Source organism: Semicossyphus pulcher, unplaced genomic scaffold (assembly GCF_022749685.1).
Source record: "Semicossyphus pulcher isolate SPU_LCO1_2020_fin unplaced genomic scaffold, fSemPul1.0.p SCAF_18, whole genome shotgun sequence".
NCBI classification, from domain to species: domain Eukaryota; kingdom Metazoa; phylum Chordata; class Actinopteri; order Labriformes; family Labridae; genus Semicossyphus; species Semicossyphus pulcher.
Genome location: NW_027211691.1, coordinates 4,690,683 through 4,717,836, shown reverse-complemented (window position 1 = coordinate 4,717,836; position 27,154 = coordinate 4,690,683). Strand labels below are relative to the sequence as shown.

The following is a 27,154-nucleotide window of genomic DNA, read 5'->3' as shown; positions in this document are numbered from 1 at the left end:
ATTAGACGAAGTGTTTTTTCATAGACACTGAAGGGCTCCGATTGTTATTCTAAGCCCTTTTTACACTGCGGTTCCGCCTCAGCGCTGTAACGGAGCTCCGCCGTCATGCAGCCTTTGCCATGTCACATTGAATCAAGCAATGCCGACATAAAGCCGCCCCAGTGTGTGTTTTTACACAGCGTTCTGGTTTTGCGGAAGCAAAACGTACGCGAGGTGTAAACAAACAGCGCATGCTTCAAATACATACACACACGCCGCTGCCGGCTCCGCTGTTTCTCCTCTGTAACTACCTCCGATATCGGCTCAGAGACGAACGACTTCACAACGACTTAGATAAAGGCCTTTTTTGTAACATTAAGATCATTTTATATAAACCAGAAAAAACATCGCTCTCTTCAGCACCAGACTCCCTTGACAAAAACATTAATATTACCATGCAACACATGGCAGACGCTGGTCTACTGCTGCATTGATCAGTTAATTTGTCTGTGTTATTGTTGTTACTTTTGTGTTTTATTTATGTAAGACATGATACCACAGGAAAAATCTGGAAAAATATACTATAGAAATTTGTACCGGTTGTTTATTTACATCCTAACCCTGGTTCAAAAACTGCTGATTAACCATTTTTATGTAAAGCGAATGACAACAGCCACTTAGCTTAGTGTAGTGTATCCATTGGATACAGTGTAAAGCCGCTAGACGGGCTCTGTCAGGTTACAAAACACCTACCAGCTAGCTGTTGCCTGTTTCCATTCTTTGAGCCAATTTAAGCAAGCGGCCTGCTGTCATAAAGATAAGAGAGTCGAAGTGTAGGAAAAGGCAACAGATGAAATAATTTTCCAACTTGTTAAACTCTTTTAATTAGTGTCTCATATTTATCACAGTTCTGATGGCTCTTTGGAGAAGGTGTTACATGTGGTGAAGTGCTGATGTGATGTTGTCCGTCTCCCATCCCCTGCTCAAAGGCAGCATCCAGACATTCAAACGCACCTCCAGGCTACTAAATGTTGAGCATGTGTGTGAAGTGGAGTCCCAGTTGGGGGGTTCTGTGGTGCAAAGGTATGACAAGCTGTTGTTTTCACTCCTTGTGTGTGTGTGTGTGTGTGTGTGTTTGTCTCTCTCAGCTCTTTGTTAAGTACAGAGCGAGGCCAGAAGGGTTCCCAGCCTCTCTGAGGCGGCCCCGTGTTATCAGGCTGCTCCCCTGACATGAAACATCACACAGGCCATTTATGTGCTGACGCAGGGATGTGAATGCACCACTGCACAAGAGGAAAATCAGTTCAAAGACCCCAGAATGAAGGCCCCGAGAGGCTGTAGCAGGACGTTCTGTTGCATTTTTGGTCTAAAATAAGTAGTGTTGTGGTTCTTATTTGTTTTACAGTGTAACAACACAGCTTAGAACAAGACCACCCACTCTCCCCTTTCCCCTCTGCCTCATTCCTTTATCATCCTCCCAAGTCTCTGCAACATTATACAGCAGTTTCCCATGTTGCATTTCCTGTCCTGTGCGACCTTTACCCTCGCTGCTTCCTGCGGTCGTGCATCCAGACCTGTTTGTAGATCCTATCTTGGATGGGAGAGACATATCAGCGATAGGGGTTTGCATAAACAGCTCAAATACTCCACAATCGTTTGTAAAGATGTTACACTTTATCTCCCATCAACAGGAGGTGAGTTGGAGAATACATGAGAGGTATTTCCAAATCCGTGATGGTTTGCTTATCCTCGGTTATCTAGAATTTGTACTTTGTGTCTCCTCTGGACAATCATCCCAACTCCCTGGAGATTCCTCCTTTCCTGTGCAGAAGGGTGGCTCAGGCTTAACATTGCTCAGTGACATCAGGCACGCAGGAATGTAGGTGTTCCTGCTGCACGAACGAGCCAAACGGAGTCGAAGGAACATCAAATATCATCACTGCCTGTCAGGCCAGCAGTGAGGACATGGTGAGTGTCATTGTGTGGGAGAGGCTGGAATAAAGCAGTCATGCTAGTGCCATCAAACACACTCCAAAAACAGCCATCACAACTTCTAGTGGCTGCATTTCCATGCAGTTAAACACAGCCCTTTCACCGTCATTTAGTGCAACATCAGGTTATCAAAGCTCTCCAGACTGGCCCTGCCCCTTCTCTGAGATGTAATCAAGCTTTACAACCCATCAAATATAAAGAGGAAGCCCTCCCCGGTCAACGCTCTCTCTACCTTTTCCTCTCTCTGAGTTAGTCAGCCTGTTCTGAGAGTGGAGCAGGCTGCAGTTTACTGCACTGACACCGGCTTGTTCTACCACTACATAATCATTTAGGAGTGAATGAGTAATGACAGCGAGCAGGGGGCCCATGATACCGTATAATCAAGAGGAATGATTCACAACAAGAGGAGCACTGAGAGGGAACAGGAGCGTAAAAAAAAAGAGAAAGGAGGGGAGAGATGGCAAAGAGCAGAAAAACCACCTTCCACTTTTGGAGCGCGGCAGTCTCAGGAGACGGGGTGTCAAGGTTTTAATTTGAAGCAAACTGGGCTGCGCTGAGGAGAAGATTAGTGGGTGGTGGTCACTTTTCAAGGCTGCTCCAGAGACTTCTCTGTTCTCGGGAGTGAAACCAACAGATGAATGGATGAGGGACGGGAGAAGAGTGTTTGTTTAAAGGACTGCGGCTTTCTCCGCGTTTCATCAGTCCGATCCAGAGTGACAGCCGAGTGTGTATGATGTATGAGATGAGGGATGGAGACAGTGAGAGGTGTGTGTGTGTGTGTGTGTGTGTGTGTGTGTGTGTGTGTGTGTGTGTGCATGAGTGAAGGCAAAAGAAAATATGCCTGATCAGGCATAACTGTGGAGCGCAGCCAGCGCGCTGAGCTGTTTCAGTGTAACTCATGCTTTGAAGTGTTTAATGTTCACGAGCTGAGGCCAAAACCAATGACATTATTCTTCCTCCAACTTTCCCTTTATGCTCAGAGGTACAGCTGGAGAGCAGCGATGAAAATGACAGCATGGCCTGGGGAATAGGTGGCTACACTGTGCACAGGTCTGTGGTCTTAGCATGCACAATGTGCGTGTGCAACCGAAACCTTGCAACTGAAACTGACTGAGGTCAGCTCATTGCAGAGGAATTTTCAAAAATCCCTCCCTAAACTGAAAGTAATAGGTCGCGGGACAATTTTTGCATGTGCTAATTTGACCTCTTGCTAAATCAGAGCCCCCCCCCTCAGCCTCACACATCTCTCAGCCGTGTACGATCCAGCCAAAACCTGCAAGGAGCAACACCCTATAATAATATTCTTGTGGCTGAATATCTCAGTACATAAGCGCTTGTCACAGTGTTAGAGTACATACTGTACTTGGCACAGGACCTGAAACTTACACAAATGCACACAGACAGATTTATACACATGTAGAGAGGTTAAGAGAGCAGCGTGGAGGCCTTGAGTCCAGGTTGAAACACCAACATCCTTCAGCACCTGCAATTGTTGTTTGGACAGAAAAGGGGGGGGTGACATCAGCCCTTCCTGTGGCGGCAGGCTGCCTCTGATGTCACTTCCACGCGCTTTGAGGTAAAGAGAAGTTCACGGCGGCCCCTTTAATGCCCACCAGTGCCATAAAGCACTTTGGTTGCGAGTCTATTTTCTGTGCTCGAAGGTCTCTCCCTCTGTTGGCATTGTCTTTGTTTAATAACGTGCTTCCTGCCTTAGCTTGAGACCCACCACGTGTAGTACCTGTTTCCTCACTCTCTGTGTTTCACAATGAGACAAAAGCCTGGTCCTTAACTGTGCACAGATGTCAGTAAGACGTTTCTCAACGTATCCTGAATTACGTCAGCTGAGGTCAAACCGAAACAGCAACAGCAACACCATAGATTTCATAAGAAAGAAGAGGCTGCATGACACATTTGCATTCATGTGCTGCAGGTGTTTGTAAGTAACGTTCTCATCCTGAGCAGAGAGGAGGAGTATCAAATTCGTAGACACTTTGCCAAGGAGACACTCGCTGTAAAAATATACATCTTAAGAAGTTTGATACTTGAAGTGATGTAAAAAAAATCTGCATGTGTAATTTAAATGAGTCTCGTAGCATCAAAGCTTTTCTTTGCCTTGCTTTAATAAACTGGCACATGTCTAAGAAAATATTCTGGCAAGTAGTGATTCAAGTGCTGTTATCCCCCAGTGGCATCATTTTCACATTCTAGGAAAATAAGATTTTTAAGAAGAAGAAAAAAAAGAGATTATATCTGGGCTTGGCAACTTTGGAGAACTAGATTATGAAAGTATCCAGCCAGGAAAACTGGCTGGCTTTATTTTGTTTGTCTGCTCATGCTCAACGAGTGCAAACAAGTAGGCAGGTAGCTGCAGAAGAGAATGTAGGGCATCCAATTATTCCATGTAGTCTGAACCATAGACTGTATAAAAAGATGGACGACATGACAGCTCCCTAAAAGTGAAGCCAAAACATTTTGAGCGCCCCCTGCTGACTGGCTGTAGTATAGGTCATAAAGCCCGCCTCCTCCATGTTAACAGATAGGACATGAGTCAAACTATAAAATCTAAATACACGTCAAATACATTTTTCTCAAACATGGTTTCTGTCATTATAGTTAGTTATTATCATGCTGATTTATGTCAAAGTGTTCATTTTTCTGACAAGTTTATTTTTAATCAGTTATTTGATGCTGAAAAAAGGATGATTGACAGCTCTGTTGACAAATAGGGCTCCTGCAGCCGATCTGTTCCGGATAAGCAGAGTAGAGGAGGAAAGGCGAGAGGAAACGTCAGTCCATCCTTGCTGTGTTTTTGTCGGTGTGTTTTGGTTAGCGGAAGTGGCTATGACAGCTCTACCCGCTGATCTCTACTGCGCAACTCCAAATGACGTTACTATCGCAAGATGGCAGCACCCATCGGGGTGGCTATTTTGGCTTCAATTTCGTACAATGAGAGCAGATGGAGACGCGTCGTTCATCTCTATATATACAGTCATTGGTCTGAACACAATGACTGGACAAAGGGACAAAGGTGCAGGATTTTTTTGTCTAAGCATCTGATTGAATTTATTGCAGTCGGCATGTAATGAGAATTTCAATAAATATATTAAAAATGCTTCCAAAATAAGTCGCCTACCGTCGCTTTAAATGAGCTCTTGCTGAATTTGTCCACATTAGAGAAAAGAGCACATATCACAGAACATTGTGGAAACGCTGGGTGGGAACATGAGGTGTGTGTTTGCATGACTCAATGCGAGTATGTGTGATAATGTTAAACGTGCGTCTGGTTTCACCTCCGTCCCAGCAGCGCTCCCTGGGGTGCTCCTCGTCTGGCAGGGTGCTGTCGCAGTCGGCCCCGTCCGCCAGGCTGCCTTCCTCCTCCACAATGTGCAGCTTGTCCTCGTCATCGGACTCTGAGCCGTTCTCCACCACATTGTTGTAGTTCGTCACTGTGCAGGGAGACAAGGAGGACAGAGGTGAGAACGGCTCCGTCTACTGTGTAAATTATTCTTTAAAGGGGCGCGAAGAGGTTACACACACTCAGTATTTTTATCCTTGATAAAGATAATGGGAGATTTTTTTCATGTATGTGCCTCTTAATTATGAGCACTTAATGTGAGAGGCCGTGAGTCAGAGAGGTTAAATATGTGTACAATGTCATTGAAATGTCAAAACTATTAAAGGGAATGGTTGAAGGAGGAGAGGGTGGGGGGTGTACACCGGTTAAATAGACCACAGTCTGACTTTAACAGTTGAAAGGAAAGTGTACGGAAGCCCTGAGAGGCAAAGAGGAAAAATAATTCTCGTGATTTATTTATTAAATTATGTTTTTGACTGAAGAACAGGTGGAAAAACATGTTTTTGGAAGAATAATTTCCCTTTTTTTCCATCCCTGAAACAGATGTAAACAAAGGTGTTTTCTTAGATCATATTTCTGAGTTAATTTCTTTATCTGTGAAAAGGAAAAAGCCTTAGCATGTAAAAAAAAGTCTGAAGTCATAAACTCTAAGTCTGAATTTGGATCTGACTTAGAGAACGGATCATCAGAACTTTCTCAAACAGAAGGCCACTAACAGCAGAGTGAGTCGAGGGCTATTAACAAACAACTGACGGTTTTGATGCCTTTCTGTCGTGAAAGTATGCAAATAAAAAATCCGACAAAGATATGAATCAAGAGTGAAAACAAACTCGGGAACAGCAGGCTGTGTGTTGCAGAGAAACAGAGAAAAATCACACATACACTACTGGTGTGTGAGATCATTAGATGGCAGGCTGAAGTGGTTTGTGTGTGTGTGTGTGTGTGTGTGTGTGCTGTGTGGGAGTCAGTGTGACCTGGTCGGTAGTGTTATGGGCTGAAGGAGCCAGGAGACACAGAGACAGCCGGCCTACAGAGAGGGTTATTACGGGGAGTAAATTTTCCTGACTGACTGTCTGCTTCACGTGCGTGTGTGTGTGTCTTCTTTTCATTTCCACCCAGTTCCTCCATCTCTCAATCCCACCTGTGTTACTTCCACCCACTCTCCTTCCATTTCTCCCCCCTCCTCCTCCTCCTCCTCTCCATCCCTCTGTTCCACTGAGAGCGCTACAGATCCTCTCGGAGGCCAAATCAATTCTCCAGTGAGAGCAGCCCAGTCAGCAGAGGGCCCAGGCTGCAGCGCTGAAAACTACCTCTCCAGCTACTTTATCTCACATCACACACACACACACACACACACGCACACACACGCACACACCACCTGTATTCACTCTCTGAATATGCACTGCCAGTACAAAGCACCTGAACAGTTTTTTTCTCTACCTTCACTCACCCCAGCCCCACTCGCCCACCTCTTTCTGAAGTGGCTGCTCAGGAGGCGTATCTGTGAGAATCATGATCCTCCGTTTCAATCAATGAGAATTGTTTCTCCCTGTCTCTCTTCATTGTGCGGGTCATTACAACTGGTCGGTATTCACACAAACTCTGACGACGCGCAGCAGGGTTCAGGCTGAGCGGGAGGCGGGAGGACGGTGGTGTGGGGGTGGAGGAGTAGGAGGGTGCAGCGTTGTTATTTGGCGAGTCGTTCGCAGGGTCGACACTGCTGTGCCGCAGCTGCGAAATCCTATCGGGGTTCATCAGGAGAGCTATTTCATTGTCAACCTGGTTCTTTTGACACTTTTTCTCACTCCATAATGTCTGTTTTTTTTCTGAAACATGATTTGACCGCTCCATATTGTAGTTTTCAAGAGGTACATTCAGCTCAGTCAGGGGTGACGCACATCTTTTGTGGTCTATTTAAAGTTCCTAACAGGCGGCCGATAGAACAATTGCAGACCTGGGAGCTCTGAAGCTGCGATCTCATTCAAATAAACGTGTAATTAATTGGGTTTATATAGCATTGTGAGACTGTATAAACCAGTGTGTCCTTGTTCCTCCTCTGTCCCTATCCCTTTCTCTCTCTTCTGTCACAGCGACTCTGCCAGGTGATGTATTGTTCATTCAGGAGCCCAAACGGGGTGCAACACTCCATTCTGAAACAGAAGCTGCTTTAGGATGAGTTTTAGAGGCTGTTTGGGGCCACAGCCACTCAGGTGGGGAGCTGAGGTCAGCGATTACAAAGGCAACACTCTCCGCCAGCAGTGTCAAGAGAAAATGATCAAATATAAAGCTGTGGAGAGAAAAATCAATGTGCCGGTGCGCACAGACGGGAGGAGGCAACCGTCAGCAGGACAATAAAAGTTAGAGCTGCGAAGTGGAGCAAAGGTTGGTGGGAGAAAGAGTAGAGGATTGGTGGTGGTGTGGGGGGTGAACAAAGATTGGTCTCTCTCTGCCAAATGGTTGGCGGTGTTGAGACAAAACTGTGTGTTCCAACAGGAGATGTAACACCTAGCATCAACAAAGGCTGCGGTCCCTTCTGGCTGACCGGCTGAGCGTTTGGACAGCTGGCCTCATTAGCGCTAGCATGCTAGCACACAACAGGAGGACGACTCCTACGCAGCTGAGAGAAAGAGCATTGGTAGGTGGAGGAGGTAAAAAGGGTACTTCTGAAAGTTTGCTCTCCTCCAAAGGTTGCTGTGGTGAACACCTGAGAAAATAACAGCCTGTAACCATGGCTGTGGCTTTACGTTAGTCTGTGACCTTTCGGCCATAGATCACACCTTTACAAGCCTCTCCCACACAGAGACTCTCTGTAGGTCTGTGAAATAGGACACAATCAATGAAAGCTCAGTCCCAGCTTGATTACAGCTATCCACGTAGCTTGAAAAGCAGCAAGAACTGACTTGACACTAATCAGAAATATCAGTGTAAGCACGGGTGGACCATTTCTATTACAGAGTTGAAACTCTTAAACAACATATTCGACAGATTCCCATACATGTCGTAGCTGGCAGTCCCGTTCCCTTCCCCAGTAATAACTTATTAATGACTGAAGCCAATTTCTCCCCCTCACACCATCACTCGTCACTCTCTTTACTGTTTGCAAAGTTCTCAGGGTCTACTGAAAGACAGTGCCAGACAGTGCATGTCAGCCACACTAACATATGCCCGCTGAAGAGAGGGCTGTGTTGTTATGACACCTGCCAGGCTGTATCAATTACTGCCAAAGGAATGGGCGGCTGGGTGGGTTACTCCCAAAACAGGCCCAGCGTTACCCCATTGGAGGGGGATCACCTCTGCAGACTTATCATCGCTGATCTGTCAGCACCAAGATGAAGCGCCATATATCACTTGACACAGGTTAAATTTGTAGATTCTGCTCAACTTGCCAGCTCTTACATTTTATCTGATGCTATTGATCTTTACCGGGTTGATGAATAAGACACATTTCTGGAACTTAAAATGACTGTAGAGTAGAACCTGATTGATATGAGATTTTTGATACCAATACTGTTACCGATATCGATTTTAGTGGGGACAATTTACAGCCAATATTGTTATTTTATGCGCTGGAGTGAGAATAAACCATTCCCATGTTGATGGTGAACCAATTTACGCTAATAAGGCCACCCAAGCGTACTCAGAAGACTATTTTCTTAAACAAATGACTTCATTCATGAATATATAACATGTATTGCAAACTACAATACATGTTATACGCTCGGAGCACGCTCAGCTAGACTAACTACATTATGCACGTTTCTAAATCACCAAAAGCATTGTCTTCTGCATCACATGGAAAACATACACGCCGATACCGTTATATCCATGATGGCCAATAAAGACCTGATGATATCGGCTGATCAATATATCTGTCAGGCTCTTACTTGGAGTACTACTGCTCCAGGACCAGCAGATGGCTTGGTTTGTTGCTTTCATGCACAGAGGCATGCCTGATAGGAACGGCAGTATCTCAGCCTCTGTGGGAGTGAGCTATCTGTGCGCTTTGAGGCCCCCAAGGTGTGACTGACAGGCTTAATAGCTGAGCTTTAGATGAGAACAACAGAGAAACATATATATCCTATGAACAAACACATTATCTTCTGAAGGTATATTTTATCTTGATTCATTACCTATAAGGACATCTGTAAGGAACACAACGCTATACGTCTTATGTGCAGGCCGACAGCCCCATACCAGAAGGTGAAGGAGGTATGTTAGGAATGTCCAACCAAAACACTTTTCCCTGAGTTTGACTCTTAAAGAGACAGATCAAAGGGTGCGCTCTCTCACTGCTACTGATTTCAGTTAACTGACTGACACATATTCTGAAGTCTGCTGTTGTTCTGCTTGCGATTAGACGCATTGACTCACCGTAAACGGCTGCAACTATTTGTCTGCCCTTCTACCTCTCTTCTGTCTCTATATTTAGCCTTGGTTCAAGCTCCCTCTTTGAGGTACGCCACTTATCTCATTCAGAGCTCAGGGCCAGGCAGGCGGCGGAGGAACTACCACAGGCATCCTCAAAGAGTACAGACCCTGCCGTCACACAGTCTGCCCTTGTGGCTCTGCAATGCCATTTTCTCAGGGAAGCAAACCACTACAAAAAACCCAGCTCCAACCAAAGTAAAACAAAGCCATGCCATTCAAAACCTCAAGTATGCCGTCTCAAGGTGAGGCGCCCCATTCAGCGCTGAGGTAAACGTCGCTGGTTTTGTTAAAACAACAGCCTTCCTCCCACAGAGTCAGGAAGGTCAACTCGAGTGGCGATAACAAAACAAAAGAATTGGGGATTTTTCATGCTTAGCGTGTTCACAGGCTGCCTCGAACTCGCGAGGCCATTCAGGTCAGGGAAGGCTGTCAAGAGATATAACTGTGGACCCACAACAGTATGCCTTCACACAGTCAGTTAGCTGGACAGGGCACTAGGGGTCCCAAGAGACTGTTCCCTGACAAGTTTAGACTTGCCTGGCTGTTAATGCCAAGCCTCTCAACCACGAGTGTCTGCCAGCAATACCAGAGCGGCACAGTCACATCTCGGACCAGTCATATCCTGGACAGAATCTCCATAGATACACAGCACAACAATATCCAAAAACTCCCCAAACAACATCAAATGTCTCTTACTCACTGCTCTGTGTGAGCCGGTGAGAGGGCAGAGAAGCAGAAGTATGGATGTGAGGTAAAAATAGTGCGAGTAGTCCTGAGAATTAGTCACTTTTGAAGCAGTTCTGCCACAACTACTAGAGACGTAAAATGTTCCATTGACATATTCAGGCAACTTACAAAACACAGACAATTGTTAGAGAGTATTCCTTCAAAGCAAAAGCCTTTCGACAACCTGTGGAGCAGAGCTCTTCACAGGAATCATCGCAGAGGTGAGCTGGAAGACAATGGGCTCTTGACTTCCTAATGATGACGATCAAGGTTTTAGCACGTGAGCTAATGGGCCTCCGCGGGTCACTCATCTCCCATCTGATGAGCACTTTCCATGATAACACTAATGCTAATGGCGGCTATTGTTCTCTTAATCTGCATGATGACACTCTGAAGTGTAAAGGAAGTCAGGGGGTGTTAATGAGGAAAAGCAAAAAAGATTTGAGCCTCAGAGAGAGAGGAATGCTTTTCAAAAAGAAAATGACTAATCCTTGCCTATTATGTGCTTTGCCTGCCACGTGCTTTTATTACTCACAGTTAGTCCTTATAGTGCTGTTGTACCTAAATGACACCACATAATAGACTCTATTTCTACTCAGGGGGAGTCACAGGCTTTTCTGGCTATGAACCACAGCGACGGACGATGTTATTTCTCTCCGGGGCTAATGAGCTCCGTGATGAGCCACGCATTCTGCTACACCGGGCATCCTCAGAGAGTTGCTGCTTCTGGCTCCTCTCAGCTCTTCTAAATAAGGCCAGGTGGGCCGGTGGGGACCGGAGGGTGTGATCACACCACACACACACACACACACATCCACAGCTATTCCCAGGCCACCAAGTTTACACTTGTCTCATAACCTATGTTTATGTTGGAGGTGAGACAGCCCCATCCACGGTAATAAGAGCAGTACACCTAAGTGAGAGTGAGGAGTGTGTGAGTGTGTGTTATACGTTAAGCTGTTAAAAGGCATGCTTGGTATGTAGAGGGCTTTCACTCATTATGATCACATGATCGAGGCTGGATATCAAAAACAAAAGGCCCTAATTAACTACTAAACAATTAACACTTGGGCTGTACCTGATTCAGATGGTTCAGCGCTATAACAGACTATAACAGACTATATCTATAGGTGCTTTTCAACAGCAGGAACTAGGAACCTTTTGAGGAACTCAGTAGCACAGTACCACATTTAGTTCTAGGGTAATTGATTTACCCCATGAAAGGTTCTCAAGGGGTAGTACTTTCCAAAGGTCCAGGAACTTTCAGGGCATGATCGTTTCTGATTGGTCGGGTACTCGCAGCATTTTATTTCACCCGCCATGATTAAAAGACTGCAGCTGCAAGCTCACTGTTATCCTCGTGCTTCAAGATTGTTTATCACCGTGCTTTGAGATGGAGTCACAGAAGAAAGCCTACGACAAATGGTCCGACGACGAGGTGCAGACCTTTCAGACGACATCCAGCGGGAATTAGAAACGGCGAGCCGCAATGAGAAAGTGTACGCCAAGATACGCTGGCGGTGTAGTGCAGTTACTTTTATTGCTTCTCCATACGTCATTGGCCTGATTTGCATAATTTCCAGGGACTTTAGGCCGCTGTGGAAACACAGACAACAACGGGCCTCAGGAACCATTTAGTTCCTTGAAGAGAAGTTCCTGGAACTAAAAGTTCTTGGTACTTTTGGTCGAAAAGCACCTTATGACTCATGTATCACCTGTCAGACCCACATGTATCAGAGTCTTCGAGAAGCTACACATTAAAACAGATCCTGCAGACTCTTTCTCAGTGTCAATCTCAGTCAGTCAAGTCCAGGTTAACTTTATCATCTAACTGGACAAAGGATACAGCTAGTTAATGTGAGCTGCAGCTCGGCTGGAAGCCCCCAAAGCCCTGCAAAAGAGTGTCAGAGAGACGCCAGCTTACAACGTAAAAGTGCGTAAAGTTTACAGCGTGCAATGATGTTGCTTCTGAAATGCTCTGTGTGCAACGATTGAGAGATTCTATTGACAAAGTACAAGTCGATTTGTTGTGGGTTTTTTTTCAGATGATAGGAACAGACTTCAGCTTTTTAAGGTACAGCCCTAAATAACACATTCACCTTATGCAAAATAAGACGACACCACTAAACTCCCACAAACACACGTACCTAAAGCCCTCTGCCACCCACTTACAGTATCTGCTCACCCCCCCCCCATCAGCGAGGAGGCCTGCTCCAGTTCTCAAACACTCAGCGGGTCTATGGTGAGAGAATTCTCACCAAGTCAACTAGTCCAGCTACACACCACTACAGCCAGGTGACATCGAAAGCAGCCATGTAGAAAGTTGGTGAGCGGGGGGAATAAAAAAAGAGGAAACATCTGCTGTAGATTCTGGTAAACCCAGAAAACCTGCAGGCACGCTTCCGACAAACACCTTCCTCCGTTTAACCTCTACATGCTCCTTTTTTATGCTTTCACAGTTGATCTGGTACTGTTTTCTCCCTTTGTCAAATACATCATTTATTAGACATATAAAACAAGTAACAACAACTGTGTAACCCGGGATGTAACAGTGATGATTAACAGGGAAATCTTGAACACAGAAACAAAACCAAAACAGCAACACCTGGATAAACAGTTTTTTCTCTTTGGTTAGTGTCGGGTTCAAATGAAGTGCAAACCTCTGTGATACCATGCAACCAAACACTGCCATTGGCTAATGTTGCGTTAGCCTCTGTCAATCCTCGTTGTAGCTTCACGGGCACAATGAAATGTCCCTGTCACCTTCATGTCAGACTCCATTCATGCTGCAGTTACACACTGATGGGTTCTGAAAGCTGCACAGAGGTATAATGGTCTTCATCCAGTTTGAAAATTGCCAGTTTGTATCTCAGGTCGACATTTTGAGTGAAGGCTCTGTGAGGATATTATTAGAGCAACTTGCCCAAAGGTATATTCAGCCTGTTTAAATGTAGTTCATTACATAGCTTGTTGCCTTTTCCTCTGACCACTTCAGCTCTAATAACAGCAGCACGCCTGCTCAGCAGAAATCATTCACTCATGCATTAAGGCTGCACAATGAGCAAATGTATCCAGAGGTGTGATAATCATTCGTCATCAACAAGTGGCCGGCCAAGCTGTTGAGCATGCTCTATGTGTTGTCAGGCGACAGAGTCTAGTTTCACATCTTGATCCGAGCTCGGTCATAGATACACACGGGTCAGACGGGTGCGAGCTAAGATGTATGGCTAACAGGCTAGACATGCTGCCAGTCCTTCTTTTAGCGTTAGCAGTCAGTAGTGAGTTTGCAAAAATTTACGATGACGGTTACAGCTGGCTCGCACATTGTGGAAATGGTTGCCATAGGTTGCACATAATAATATGCATGGCGTCACCCCGTCCATTAACAGGATTGGCTGCTTAGGTTTGTGACGTCTCAAACCTGCCAATCTGAAAACGTGTTGTTCAGCCTGTCCTTGGTACACTGCAGTTTAAAAGCAGACAGGCCCAGCCATGGAGATGACTGCTTATGTTGTCCCTGATATGTCTTGTAGCACATGAAGAACAACACATGGAGATGTTTACAAGGTTAAACACTTGATTTTCACTGGAGGGGGGTTTTAAGAGTTTTCCATTATTAGCCTCCTAGTTACTGCTAATTGACAGTAAGTAAGGACTTTGTTCTTTATAATTTGAGATGCTTATATGATATGCTCAATATGCTTAGCATAGCATGCTAAGATCGTAATCATACGTATAAATAAGTGGTAATAAGGATGTTAAAAGGAGAAACCTCAAAGTTTATGGCGGAGTATTTGTAGACAATTTTCATGCTTTCATAGGTGCTTTATAATGACTAATAAGTAGCATGTATGCTACTAAGATGTATGCTTATGAGGAACTAGTTCTTAATATGTGAACCTTACTATGAAGTGTTGAATAAATCATAAATACTTTCTTCTTTGTAATGTCCGTATGAACAAACATAAGAACAACATACACCTGATCTATCATTTTTTTCATCTTCAACGTTTCTTAAGTGAAGCACTGAGGCCGTAACAGCTGAGCTGGGGCTCGTTGAGGTGTGTGTTTAAATATATGCAATGAGCAACAACGGTGTTATCCAAACCTGCTTGTGTCGTGCAGGTCTATATTAGGTTAGTGTAGCACAGGGCTGTTGCATTTTAGGAGCAGGTGACTGGACATTCCTGCCTGTATTAGGCTTGACAGTTTACTGTGGGGGAGTACAGAGCAGGGAGAATTACACCGGCCTATGAAGAGGGAGGGAAGGAGGGAGGGAGGTGCACTGCTAAACAATCCTCTGCAGAATCTCATTAGATCTTGCTTACCTGTGAGTACACCTTTTTAACCAAACATCTCACTTCATTAAAGAGATACAACACCACTGTCATAAGCACTGTCACATTTTTACACTTGTCGATGCTTCTTGTAGTCGACGCTGTGTTTGTTATGTAGATTAATACAAACATTAGCAGTCAGCAGGGAGACAGAGGAGCACACAAACACAAAAAGAGAGCAGAAAAAAGGTAAACGGAGGGGAAAGATGGCGAGGTGGGAGGAGAGGAACTGCTAATGGCTTAAAAAGACAAAGCTGGCCTGTCACATACGATGCTCATCTGAACTGATGGCCGCCCCGGGGAGGGAGTGTCACAAACTGTCAGAGAGACTGAGAGAGAAAGACGGAAGGAGGAGAGACGGAGGCTGGGAAAAGGAGACATTAAATGGGGAAACAAGAGAGGGAAAAATAAATAAAAATAAGAGACAACAAGGAAGAGATTTAAACTGCAACACTGAAGGAGATTACAGCATTAGGTTGGTGTGTGTGCCTGCACCTCAGGAAAGGTCAGTAGTTGACGCTGTGGTTCTGCCTGACAGATGTCACGGTGAGGGGACAGGCTGTAGGGCAACGGACAGTGCACACACACACATACACACTCAGTGCTACACACATCCAAGGACAGGTGGAAGTGCAGAAATAACCCAGAACTGCCTTTTTGTTTGTTGCTTACATCTAATTTTACAACCGTTGCAAGACCCCCCATTTATAGCCATCAGCAGGTCAGCACACCTCAGAGAAGCCACGTCCAAGATCCATGTTGACAACCTACTGTGGCTTCACTAATTCTGACACTAACACGCAGAAGTGCAGCCAGAGTGCTTCCTTTTTGTCCAAAATCCTCCTCTTTGTGGCATTTCAACAACAGCTGACTACGCTCTCATTTCTCCAGAATGTCAACTGTGTCACAAGACACCCGAGGCCAAACGTCGCGGTGAACCCCTGACACACACATAATCAAACACACCGCCTCGGGCTATCGCTCAGTTGTCACAGTGGTTTCTTGTTATTCATGTGAAGCAGGGAGAGAAAGGGGTTAACGCCGTAAACTTACATCCACAAAAGCTCTTTTGTCACCTCAGTCCCCCACCAACACCACCCCCCCCTTTTACATCCTTTCTTTTCTCCGCAGGCAAAGTGGCTTTTCCCCGTGTGATCAGGAAGGGTTAGCCCCCCCCCCCCCCCGGGGTTCTCCTCCCCCCTACACAACAGCAGCCTTCAGGGCGACTCGAGCTGAGGAGCAGTCAAGCAGTGCTGCTCACACCATTACCCTGCTGTTAAATGACCATGAGGGTGGACAACAGGCCTGCTGTCGAATGGACAGCCACAAAAAATCTGTCTTGCTAAACTGGGCGAGGACGGGTGGGTTCATGTGTGTATATTTATGATGAGGCACGATGGGATTCGGCCAATAGGAAATGTCCATGGATCAAAGTCCCACAGAGCTACATGTTATAGTCTGAACACCACCTCCTACTTGAGGGGAAAATTTGCCCCACAATATGCAACCAAAGACACAAACAAAATGACTGTGACTAGCAGCAAGACAAAATATCAGCATGTCAAGATGATTATTTTAGCGCCCTATATCTACAAGTAAGATCCTCATTTAACCTAATATACATCAAAAGCTTAGCTTCAACCTCTGCAGTGGTTATCTGGTCAAATTGACTGACCTGACTGTGCTCTTCCCTATTGTGACTCTAGCTAGCATAACTAACATCACATAACTTAACCTATTATTTTAGTTGTTCAAGGGCCCTTTTGTTGTTTTAAACATGTGTAAAGCTGGCTATCCGATTGAAGTTTAAGTTTACATTTAAACGTTTATTCTTCGGCCGTGAAAGAGTCCACCATCTCGTTTGAATTTGCTCGCAATGAATCTCTGGACACTTTGGGCCGCGAAGGCTGCACCCAATGGATCCTTCGCAGCCCGGGAAAAGGAGGACGCATTTGTCGGCCTTCAAATACATCCTTCGAAGGATGCAGCCCCTGGATTGGGACACTGCTAATGTTACTGCAGGGTTGGTGACCTAGCATGCTAATTTACGTTGATCCAGGGCCATCATTGCTATAAAGCTGAAGTTCCAGCTAGGCACTAGACTTTTATGATTATGAATTATGACTTAAGAACAAGCATTTTAGTTTTTATGAAAGAAGCTTAATGATGATGTCAGAGGGCTGTGATTGGTTGATTGCAATACTGCTCCAGAAACAAAAGCTACTTGGCAAAATCATGCCGTGCACACGTTACAAGACCTGACCTAGTGTGTATTCAGTGTGGTGCACGTAGTGCCCCCCTCTCACTTCAACACCTTCTCTCTTCACTATGACTGTACTTTCTATGACTAATACCTAAACTATGATTTGCAGAACAGGGGTGGACAGATGAAAAATCACAGTCTGAGTGTAAGGCACCGTTGTTAATGCACCCTCTCAACGCAGTGCTGATTGGTGAAATGGCTGATGCAGCAGGTAAACGCAGGTCGTCATGTATTGATGTATTGATGGGCCTCCTTTTGTGCATTACACCCAGAGGTGCTGGGCTGGTGCGTGGGTGTGTGTCTGGTTGCCACTGGCCCCGGGAGACCATTAGTCCACTGTGTCAGAATTCGAAGGGGAGTATCGACAGTCCAGCTGGAGCGATCGATAGGCGCAGATCTCTCACTCCCCTCTGCCATCAGGGTAATGGGTCTACAGTGAGTCAAACACTGCTGCTTGTGTACTCTGTTATATCATCTGGCTTAGTGTATTCCATCATTGTAAACAGAAGAGAAATGAACAGTTGCATTTGAGCGTGGAAGTGAGTCAGCCAGACTTCAATGCTAAATTGATTGATTGTGTTAGAAAAGTTGGACAAATACGACTACAAACCAAACAAGACTTTCTGACTGTGTGCGAGCAACAAACAGCTGTCTTGTCCTGCATTCAGCTTAGTCATGTTCTCGTTCTGGTCAGATGCTGCTTGCTGCTCCCGAGGCTGAAAGACGGAGGCCAGGCCAGGGTTTCTCATGTGCAAAAGCCAACAGGGTGGGACCTCGATTACCCAAGAACGCTGCAATCATTGGACCGGACTCGCGGGACTATCCCATGTGATGTCACCCATAATGTGAAGTCATTCAGCGGGGAACAGCCAGATGTTTTCGGGGATAAATCCCCCTCTCTTTAATGTCAAGTAGAAACACTCAAGAGGACTTTTTGATTAGAGTTTCAAAACTTACAACATAAAGCCTACAGCTGACGATCTCTAGAGCTGGTGATGGTGGTGAGGATGAAACATCAGATCAAAGCATTTTTATTACGATGTCAGATGTCCCCTTTGGCTGTCTTCTTCTAGGAAGCACAGATACACAGTTCAAGAATCCAATGACTTGTTCAAGGGTAAATAACTGTAGATTCATTCAAATGAAACCCTGCGGCTAACATCATCGCTGATCACCAAGACGAATAACCGTGACTGTGTTATCACTTATTGACGCATCTCCTGATCCGCATCTCTATAACGCCTCATCACAGATCTATCGTTGGAAGGGTAGGACTCTACCGGATTATAACCAGCATGGATAGAAGAGCTTTCTCTTTGTTTCCCTCAAACTACAGTGGCTGAACTGGGTCAAACCGAGCTGTGTGAGCTCCCTGTGGTTCAGGGGGAATTCCACTGGGCAGAGCGTGACCCTGAACACTGGCCTTCCTGTTCCACTGTGGTGATGCTCTCTGTAGCCCGAGAGGAAGAGGAAAGAAAGACAGTCCTGTCTGTGCGCTGGCTCTTCTTGTCACAGCAAGCAACATGAGTGTGACTTGTGTGGATGACGTGTGTGTTTGTTTGCACCGGTGTGCAGCTGTTGTCAGACAGATCAGCGATAACACTCCTGCTTTTAATAAACTCACCAGAACCGCGTTGGTGTGTTAGTATGTGTGTGCAGCGTACTGAAAGGTCCTGGGCGTGTGATTGATGGGAGCTTTAGCACAGTAAACACATGCACACACACACATGAAGGTGGGAGAGGGGTGGTCGTATGCAGCAAAGCTCAGCTAACATTATTCATCCTGTGTTCATCTGTGTGAGTTGAGCCCACTGTTGCCCATATTGATGAGCCAGGAGGTGTGTATCAGTCACTTTGTTTACATGGTTACACACACAAACACACACAGGAACACGCAGTAAAGAGCAGAGAATGGAGGCAATTTCGTGAATTTTCACAGTTCTCCTTCCTTTGTTACTTCTAATCTCCTGGACTTCTTGCATTAGCTATTTGCATGATGGGGTGATTCAGAGAGAAGAAGGCTGGGAGAGGGCGGCCGAGCAGGAGGGATTGCAGGGAGAGGGCAAGCAGGGAGGAGGAGAGGTTATTTTGGAGTCTCTGAACTGTAATCACCACCTACAGCTGCTTCCTCCCAGGTGCTCCAACTGGACATCAACAGAGGGAGGGAGAAAGTGCAGAACAGAGAGAGAGAAGCTGGCCCTCCAGAGGAACAAGAAGTACTCATGAAGCAGAGGCACTCGTGTTTGTCTTCTTTATAATTTCCATTTATCACTACATAACTACCCTCAACCACATTGTGATATCGCCCTGTTTCCCTCCGCAGACAGATTGCAGCTTGTTTCCACATTTTTTCTCCTCGTGAGCGCCTGCAGGCGAAGAGGAAGTTTTATCTCACGAGGAGAAGGAAGTAGAGGAGTCTATCACAGAGCTGACACAACACTTCCAGTACCTGACAGAGAGACAGGATGGTGACTACTGTCAGAGGAAGCTGCTCTGGCTCTGAGTTATGCCAGACAGCGTGTGACTCGCTCAAAAGCAGCCAGTGAGCCACAGGTGGGTCCAGATAAGCAGACGCTTTCAGTATAAATGGTCACATAAAGTTAGTCAACAATTGTCATGACAGTTATTTGCTAAAAAGGAATGTGAGCGAGAGGTATCTGTTCAAACTGTGTTCAGTGGGTGTGTAAGTCCTTGTCACAAACAACAACCCTGATTTAAAGCACATAACGTACAGTGCAACATGCTTACAGTGCATGTTTACTTAACTGAACAGTGCGGTAATGCCATGGAGATGCGTGTCCAGGCTAATCTGATAAGCTAACAGTGTTAACTGATTATCTGGCTCACCTCATCCTCAACCACGTACTGAGCTGATGAGTCCTGACCCCTGCAATGGCCGCCTTGGGTTCACGATGGAGGACACAGCACTAACCTGGCGCACTGACCCGATATGTTGGAACTAATATCATATGAATTGCATGTCAAAAATATACATAAACTGGGACTTTAAAACGTCACGCCTGGATCCCACAGGATCAGTGTCCGGTGCGTTCCGTCTGCGGTTCTGGTCTGTCAGGCGGGGCGACCCCTCGCCCACAGGAAGCGTGTCTGATCCGCAGCGCAGCGTAGAGCTGGCCCAGGCAACTGGATTCGCAAGATCACAAGATTTTTTTATTTTGAAAATGACCGGATGCTGTATACTGTTTTCGTGTGTGACTTCCTGTTTGGAACGATCTGCTCTGTTCAGCTTGATGCGTGCTTGAAGCGGCCTCCGTCAAAGCTAGACTTGGCATGTATCTTTAGCGGAGCAGAGCGGAGAGAGACGCTTCTGGGACGCGCCACGGAGCGTGCTATGGAATCACGAGCATTGACTTGAATGGGCGCGATCGACTTGAATGGGCGCGATCGACTTGAATGGGCGCGATCGACTCTGGAGGTCGCGGCGCACACGGAACGTGCCAGAGACGGATCCTGTGGAATTTGAGGGTCATGCAGGCGTACAGGATGTGACTCACAAGCACTCAAAAACCAGCGTATGTACACAAAAGCATGAACAAGTAACCAACAAGTGTATAAATGTATTACCCCTGATGTTCCACAGTGCTTCACCTGTGATGTATGCTTTAAAAATCTCCCCCTTTGAGACTCAATCAATCATACACCCAACAGGCGCACCCACTCCCAGTTATAGGTGTTGCTGTGTGGAGCCTCAGAGGCCAGAAAATACATCATGCAGCAGTTCTCATGCGTTATAGCGAGAGCAGCGCACCAAGCGTCTTGTGCTCAAATAAAACCCGTCCATATGGAAGGTTGCAGGCGTGTCCCTGTAAGTCATCCATGGCAGCCTCCCATTATTGTCCAATAAAAGCGGATGGCGCCGTGTTAGCTGCACATGTCACCACCAGCAGCTCCACTGTCTGCTGCATTTCCAGCCTGCGCACAGCAACAACGTGGATCCACAACAAATATGGATTAATAACAGCACTATAGATCCCCTGAACAGAGCAGATTACAGTGAAGGATAAAGAGGGATGGGGGGTGGAGGAATACCTGAAAGACAAATGAAATCAACAATGCATTCTCATGTATAATGTATAGGAAGCAGTCTGCAGTAGTGACATGATTTGAAGCCTAAACTCAAGCCTCATAACAGGAGTTTATCTAAACCTAAAAACCCCACAAGCACACACCCTGAAATGCCTCTACACAGACGCACACCCTGCGTAACTATCAGCCCATTCATGCATAAACAAAAACACCAGATATAATACAAAAAGCAGCGCTGAAATACTACCAAAGGTTAATCTGGCAGCGCTGTCATCCTGTTAAAACCAGCGCTCCAACCTGGACAAACAAACCTGGCTGATAAGCTCAGCGGTGGCATCAAAGCCTCACAGATTAAAGATTACCATCAAATCAGCCCGTGCACTGCTGCGATGGTCAGGCACCTGCTACTCTACTGTAATGTCCCTTATCCATGGGGCTGCTGGTGATTAGGCAGGAAATGTGTGTGTGCGTGTGTGTGTGTGTTGGGCCGATCACAATACCCACAATAGCTTTTCATTAACGAGAGAGCGTTGCATGAGACAATGGGATGGTGGGTGATATCTGTAAAGCTGGACCGTTTTTCGACCTGATGTTTGGTTGTGTGCGGCTGCAACATGTTTCTGCAGATGCTGAAACAGCTTTACACACATCTGGACAATGGGTTTTGATATGCATGTGTTTATGTTTGTGTAGCTATGCAGTCACTCTCAACCACGTCGGATTCGTCGGAACATGTGAAGCTGTAGTTACGCCTCATGTGTCTTTTCAACACGCCATCTTTAACCTATTGTATGGTGTGACCTGAAGTCAGGTGACGTAGCATGAAGAGCATGAAAGTTGCCTATTTATTATCGCTTTTATGTTGAAAGTCTAACCAGCGTTGCGTATTTATATCTGCTTGTACAAATCTGACTCTCGAGGGGTGCTTAGATCGCCATTTGTTTAAGAGATGGTCGCTCTCCAAGCCGCCACATTTAACAAGTTGCGAGTAAGAACGTGTTGCAGACATGTATAGCATGCTAACCCAGAGCCGCGCTAACTGACTGTGATTAGTTGTGTTTTGTTACAGTGGCACAGTGCCAGCCTCACCCCTCCCAAAACACACTGTCAGATGAGCTCAGTTTGCCGCCTCTCTGCCCCCGTCCCTCTCCTCTGCCAGCAGCAGTGTGAGGATTAAAGGAAAATCCTGACCTCCTCATCCACCTCTCTTTAATGCCTCCGCTCATTTTAAACGGCTCCTCCAAAACTAACTGGCTGGATTACTGCTCAGGTGCTCGCCCAATCCCCCCCTCCCCCCGCCCACCTCTGCTGTACATAACACTCTGCTGCACCCACTGGCACACATTCCTCTTTCCAAACACGAGAATAAACGCATAAACATGCAAACGAATCGAAAAGGCATCGATGATCTTCGTTCCCACGTGTCTCCAACAAATTGTGCCGTTTCTGTTAATTGATCGCGATGCAGCGGCCCAGTGAGAAGAGGAAAAAGACAAGAGTGTGAGGATGACAGTCCACAGGATATGCTGATATTCAATTTACCTGCCCCACGCAACACACACACACACACACACACACCCTCCCTAACACTCTCAATATTCCTGCAGCAGGGCAGAAATGCTCACTCCTGTCTGTCTCCCTGGCGGAGTCGCTGGCGTAGCACTTTTCTCCGTTTTCATCACCATTCTTAACCTTTATCTCCCTCCTCTCCTCCCATCGTCTGCTGTCCTCCTCTCTTTATCTCTCCTTTTTTTTTCAAACAGGCTCCTCACAGCGAAACAAGGTTGTAAAGGTGGGAGATGCTGATATTGTTTGGCCTGTGCGTGCGTGTGTGTGCGTGTGTGTGCACTCTACATGAAGTAGTATATAAGAGGCGTGCCGAGGGGCTTACATCCATGGAAGATTTTGGCTCGCTGCCAGCTAAGTGGCACTGCTGGAGGCAAATGCGTGCATGCGTGAGTGTGCATCGTATTGTTTTGTGTCTCTTTTTTTACAGTGTAAATATTTAAAGATGATTGCAAGCTCCCTCAAGTGAGGATTTGAAGGTTTTACCACCTTTAATGTCACTATGAAAGTAGAATAAATAACAGGAAGAACGTTTATTTCTGAGTGGAGTAAGCTGGATTCTCATTGGTCTGCGAAAACGACCGGGAGGAGCTTCAGATATAAAATAAATAATCACTTGGAAAAATGTCATCACAAAAAAGCAACACAAGATTTAACCCGACTTGACATCTTGTCACAAGCCGGACTCACAGGTATCAGGAGAGACCCAGCATGCATATTTCATTCACACCCACCTATTAGTTATGTACGGAAGACTAGTCAGGTACGCTCACACTGCGGCCGTTCGTCTTTCTAATGGAGGGGGGAACAGCAGCGACTACAGGCAGAGAACAACTCTCATGCTCCTTTAATGGGAATGAATAAAGGATGAGTCGAGGCTCAGACACCAGGTTAAGACGCTGTTTAGCACCTCTGGCTCGGCGCCCGGTGATGGAGGCACGGATGGAAGGAAGGAGAGGACAAAGAGAGGGATGAGGAGAAGACGTCAGGTAGAATATCAGGGTGAATTGATGGGCTGATCATGTATATTGTCTAACACTAACATGCTACTGTAACTATTGAGTTCCAGCCTGTTCTCACTCCCAAATCGACAAATACAGCAGCTTGGACTGTGGCCTAAAGCTTCAAAATATGAGGCTGTTGTTACCTCTCTAGTGCCACTTCTGGATGCTGTCCTCTGGCTTCTAATTTTGATGTGGCTTTGAAGTCAGGTAGGATGAAGAGTTCTAAATTCCACTTGGGGTTTCAGTCGGGGGTGATGGAGGGGTCAAACAACTAAGAAACTTTCGTGCAGGAGACCGTAACGAACACTGCCAACACTCCACAACTTTAACCGTCCAAACGTCTTCAAATTAAAATGTTTGTCAGCAAACTTTATTTGAAAGCCTTACTGGACATTGCCTTTTACTTATTGCCAACTTGCCGCCTTTATTTTGAAAGTCTAACTGCATGTTACATTATTACTAACTTGACTGTGCGGCCTTGCACATGCAAAACTGGCCTTACCTAAACTGTCATATTTTGAAGGTTCGAGCCACTGACCAAGCTGTCACATTTGACGAGCTGGGAGTGAGACCGTGATGAGAGCTCAGATGCTGTACGGGGATTTTTCCACATTAAACTCTGGCTAAGTTAGAAGCAGAGAAAGGTTCTTGTTGACACTGAGTCTGGTTCCATACGCCTCCACAGACCTCTTCTCTTTGATCCACCTTGGGAGAAAATGAAGGCGTTGAAAGAGAAAAGAAGCAAAAACAGGGACCTTGGAAGTCGGATCTAAAGCAGGGTCTATAAGAAAGTTCTGCTGGTTTTAGGGGAGAAGGTATAAAGGGACAGGTGGTGGGACACTGTGCCACACTGGTGTAGCTTACTCAGCCAAGGCAGCCGTCGCTGTGCTGAGAGAGCAGAACAGGCTGTGGGGATGGTGATGGCGAAACCTGCCAGTTTTGCTACCTCAGACAGAGTCATAATGGCTGCCACCTGCCCCACGTTTCAGCAAGTAAAAGACCTCATGGCAGCAGCTGGCAGCACCTGTGCTCAACAGTCAGGTCACCACATCAAAACAAGGCTGCTACTGCTGGGTGGAGGCGGAGGAGGGGCCTGAAGAAGCCACAGACGGAGAGGCGCTTTTTAAGATGCTTTTCTTCCTGCAGTGAAGCCAGCCTCTTGATGTAAGCCAAGAAGCCCATGAAGACCTTAAACCTCAGTCCTTCTGACTCCACTGGTTGCAACAAGAGGTACAGTTGCATGTTAGTCAACCAGGATATAAGCATATTTTTTACTTAATTATTCCCTCAGTAATTTTTTTCCTCATGTGTTTATGGCCTAAATCTCTAGTTCCAAGTCTTCTTCAATACAGCATGATGCTCATTTTATTAAATTAAGCTCCCTTTATGAGTCAAAAATACAATAAAGCAGGATATGCTTCAGGGTGTGGCTACTTTGACTGACACGTCACTACCACAGCAACTAGAGATGTAGCTAATATGTTCCCTTATGGCTCCAAAACACAAGATGGCTGCAGCTTAAAAAGGTAGTCCACAAACCAATAGATACCATCCTGGTGGATTCATCCATTATATAGTCTGTGACTGGGAGCAGTGGAAAGAGGACTGTAGCTGCTGTGAAGGCCAAACCATCTCATAATAGTAAATTAGCTTAAGCAGTGTACCATCAGCTTAGACAGCTAACCAATCACCACAAAGACAGGGCAGGACTTAACACTGAACATGTGAACAGGAAGCAATAGCATGGTACAGAAAGTGTGACCAAAGTGTAAAGCATTGTTTGCACACATCAACTTTACATCAAGCTTTTTTTTCTTGCAGAAAATGGCGAGCAGCGCCATCGCCACCTTCTGCTTTTAAACTCAGGGGAGTATTTGAGGAGCTGTGGGTGATGGCTGGTGCCATGTGACAGGGTGTGAGTGCATCTTATTTTAGAGTGAGAGGTTGAGATAAGGTGTTAAAAGGAGGGGAGGGAGAGGAATGCTGAGCTGTCCTTGTAAGCCTCGATGCATGCTGGATGTCATCTCCACTCCCAGGTTAAATTCTTTGATTACAGCTGCTAAAAGATCTCCTCTTTAATAGCCTGTCCTTTTCTATGAGAGATCCTGACCTCTGCAAATGCTCCCTCTCATTCTCTCGCTGTCTTCTTCTCTCTCTCTCTCTGTGCCCCACACAGCAGTTTATTTAGCTGCCGTGTTTACATTCCTGTTCAGTCAGCCTCTCCCAGGGGAGGATGACTGGATCTGAGCACTGAGGCTGAGCCGCTCTCTCTCTCTCTCTCTCTCTCAGGGCTTGAATCAGTTACATGATAGTTACTACGGATATACATACAGGCACACAGTTAGGACTTTGGGTATTTCCCTCTGGCTAACAAAGGAACACACGTTTACAAATATGACATGATGACATTTTAAAGAAATGCAAGAATACAAGAGGACAAACACTCATGGGAAACCTAAGCAGGATGTGCATCTCTCAGCTGTCCTGCACAGTCAACATAACGGTAACTATGGGTGGGGCCGGGGGCAGCTAATTGGATGGAGCTAGGACGTCCTGATCGCTCAGGTCCCCGGCACTTCACCCTCCTCATCATTAGACTGACTGGCTCCTGTGGCCTCCGGCAGAGTGCTGTCTGCACGCCCTAATGACCGCTGACTCACTCAGCACGCAGCAGCGCCGCCACATTAGTCCAGCCCAGAATAGCCCCAAATAAAGAGCGATGAGGGGGGAGTGGGGAGGTGAGGCGCCCCCACAGTCTTGTAAGACATTACTGTAGGCCACGTTCCATTTTGTTGTATTGTCTGCTAATCTCACCTGATTTTGTGGTCAATTCATGTCTCATTTTTGCTGTTCTGCACTTTTTCTGCTCTAGTTTGGCAATTGTATTTCAGTTTTTAGACTGTTTTTATTAACTTGATCTTATATCTAGATCTATCTTAGATCTATATTATGTCTTTATTTCCTCTGTGATCATTTTTCATTTATCTGACTCATCTGTTTCTGTTGTGAAGTCCTATTTGTGTTTTTATGTCTTATGACTCTGGACACAACTGGCTTATACAGAAAGATTATTAAAGTCTCCATGAAGATAAATTAGTAGCCCCTCATGTTGATGTTTTGGGAGGAACGTTGTGCTCCAGTAGTGTTCAAAGACGACATGTTTTCAAGTTCTCATGACAATTCATCATCTGATGAAGGAATCATTTAATAACTTGTGCTTTATGCTGTGTTAATGAACCATGAAAAGGACTGAGCTCATTTTCCAACATGAATAAGTGTTGATTTTTCAGTGACAATTATTCAGCACTGAAAAGAGTCGACAAGAGACGTAATTTTAATCCACCCATAATGCATTGGGTGGAGCTGGTCAGACTATCGATGCCGTGTGTGATGATTGAGCCGAGAAGCAGGTTATTACATTCAGAACTACAAGTACCAAACATTAGTTATAATAATA

At 45.8% G+C, this 27,154-nt stretch overlaps 1 protein-coding gene across 1 annotated transcript in view; it reads right to left on the bottom strand.

Moving 5' to 3' along the window:
• Positions 1-27,154, bottom strand: part of zeb1b (zinc finger E-box binding homeobox 1b) — a 58,649-nt gene that overhangs the window by 15,353 nt on the left and 16,142 nt on the right. Inside the window, exon 2 of the mRNA XM_069667190.1 lies at positions 5,262-5,417. Coding sequence (XP_069523291.1) covers positions 5,262-5,417 — 156 coding nt within the window. The remainder of the gene's footprint in view (positions 1-5,261; positions 5,418-27,154) is intronic.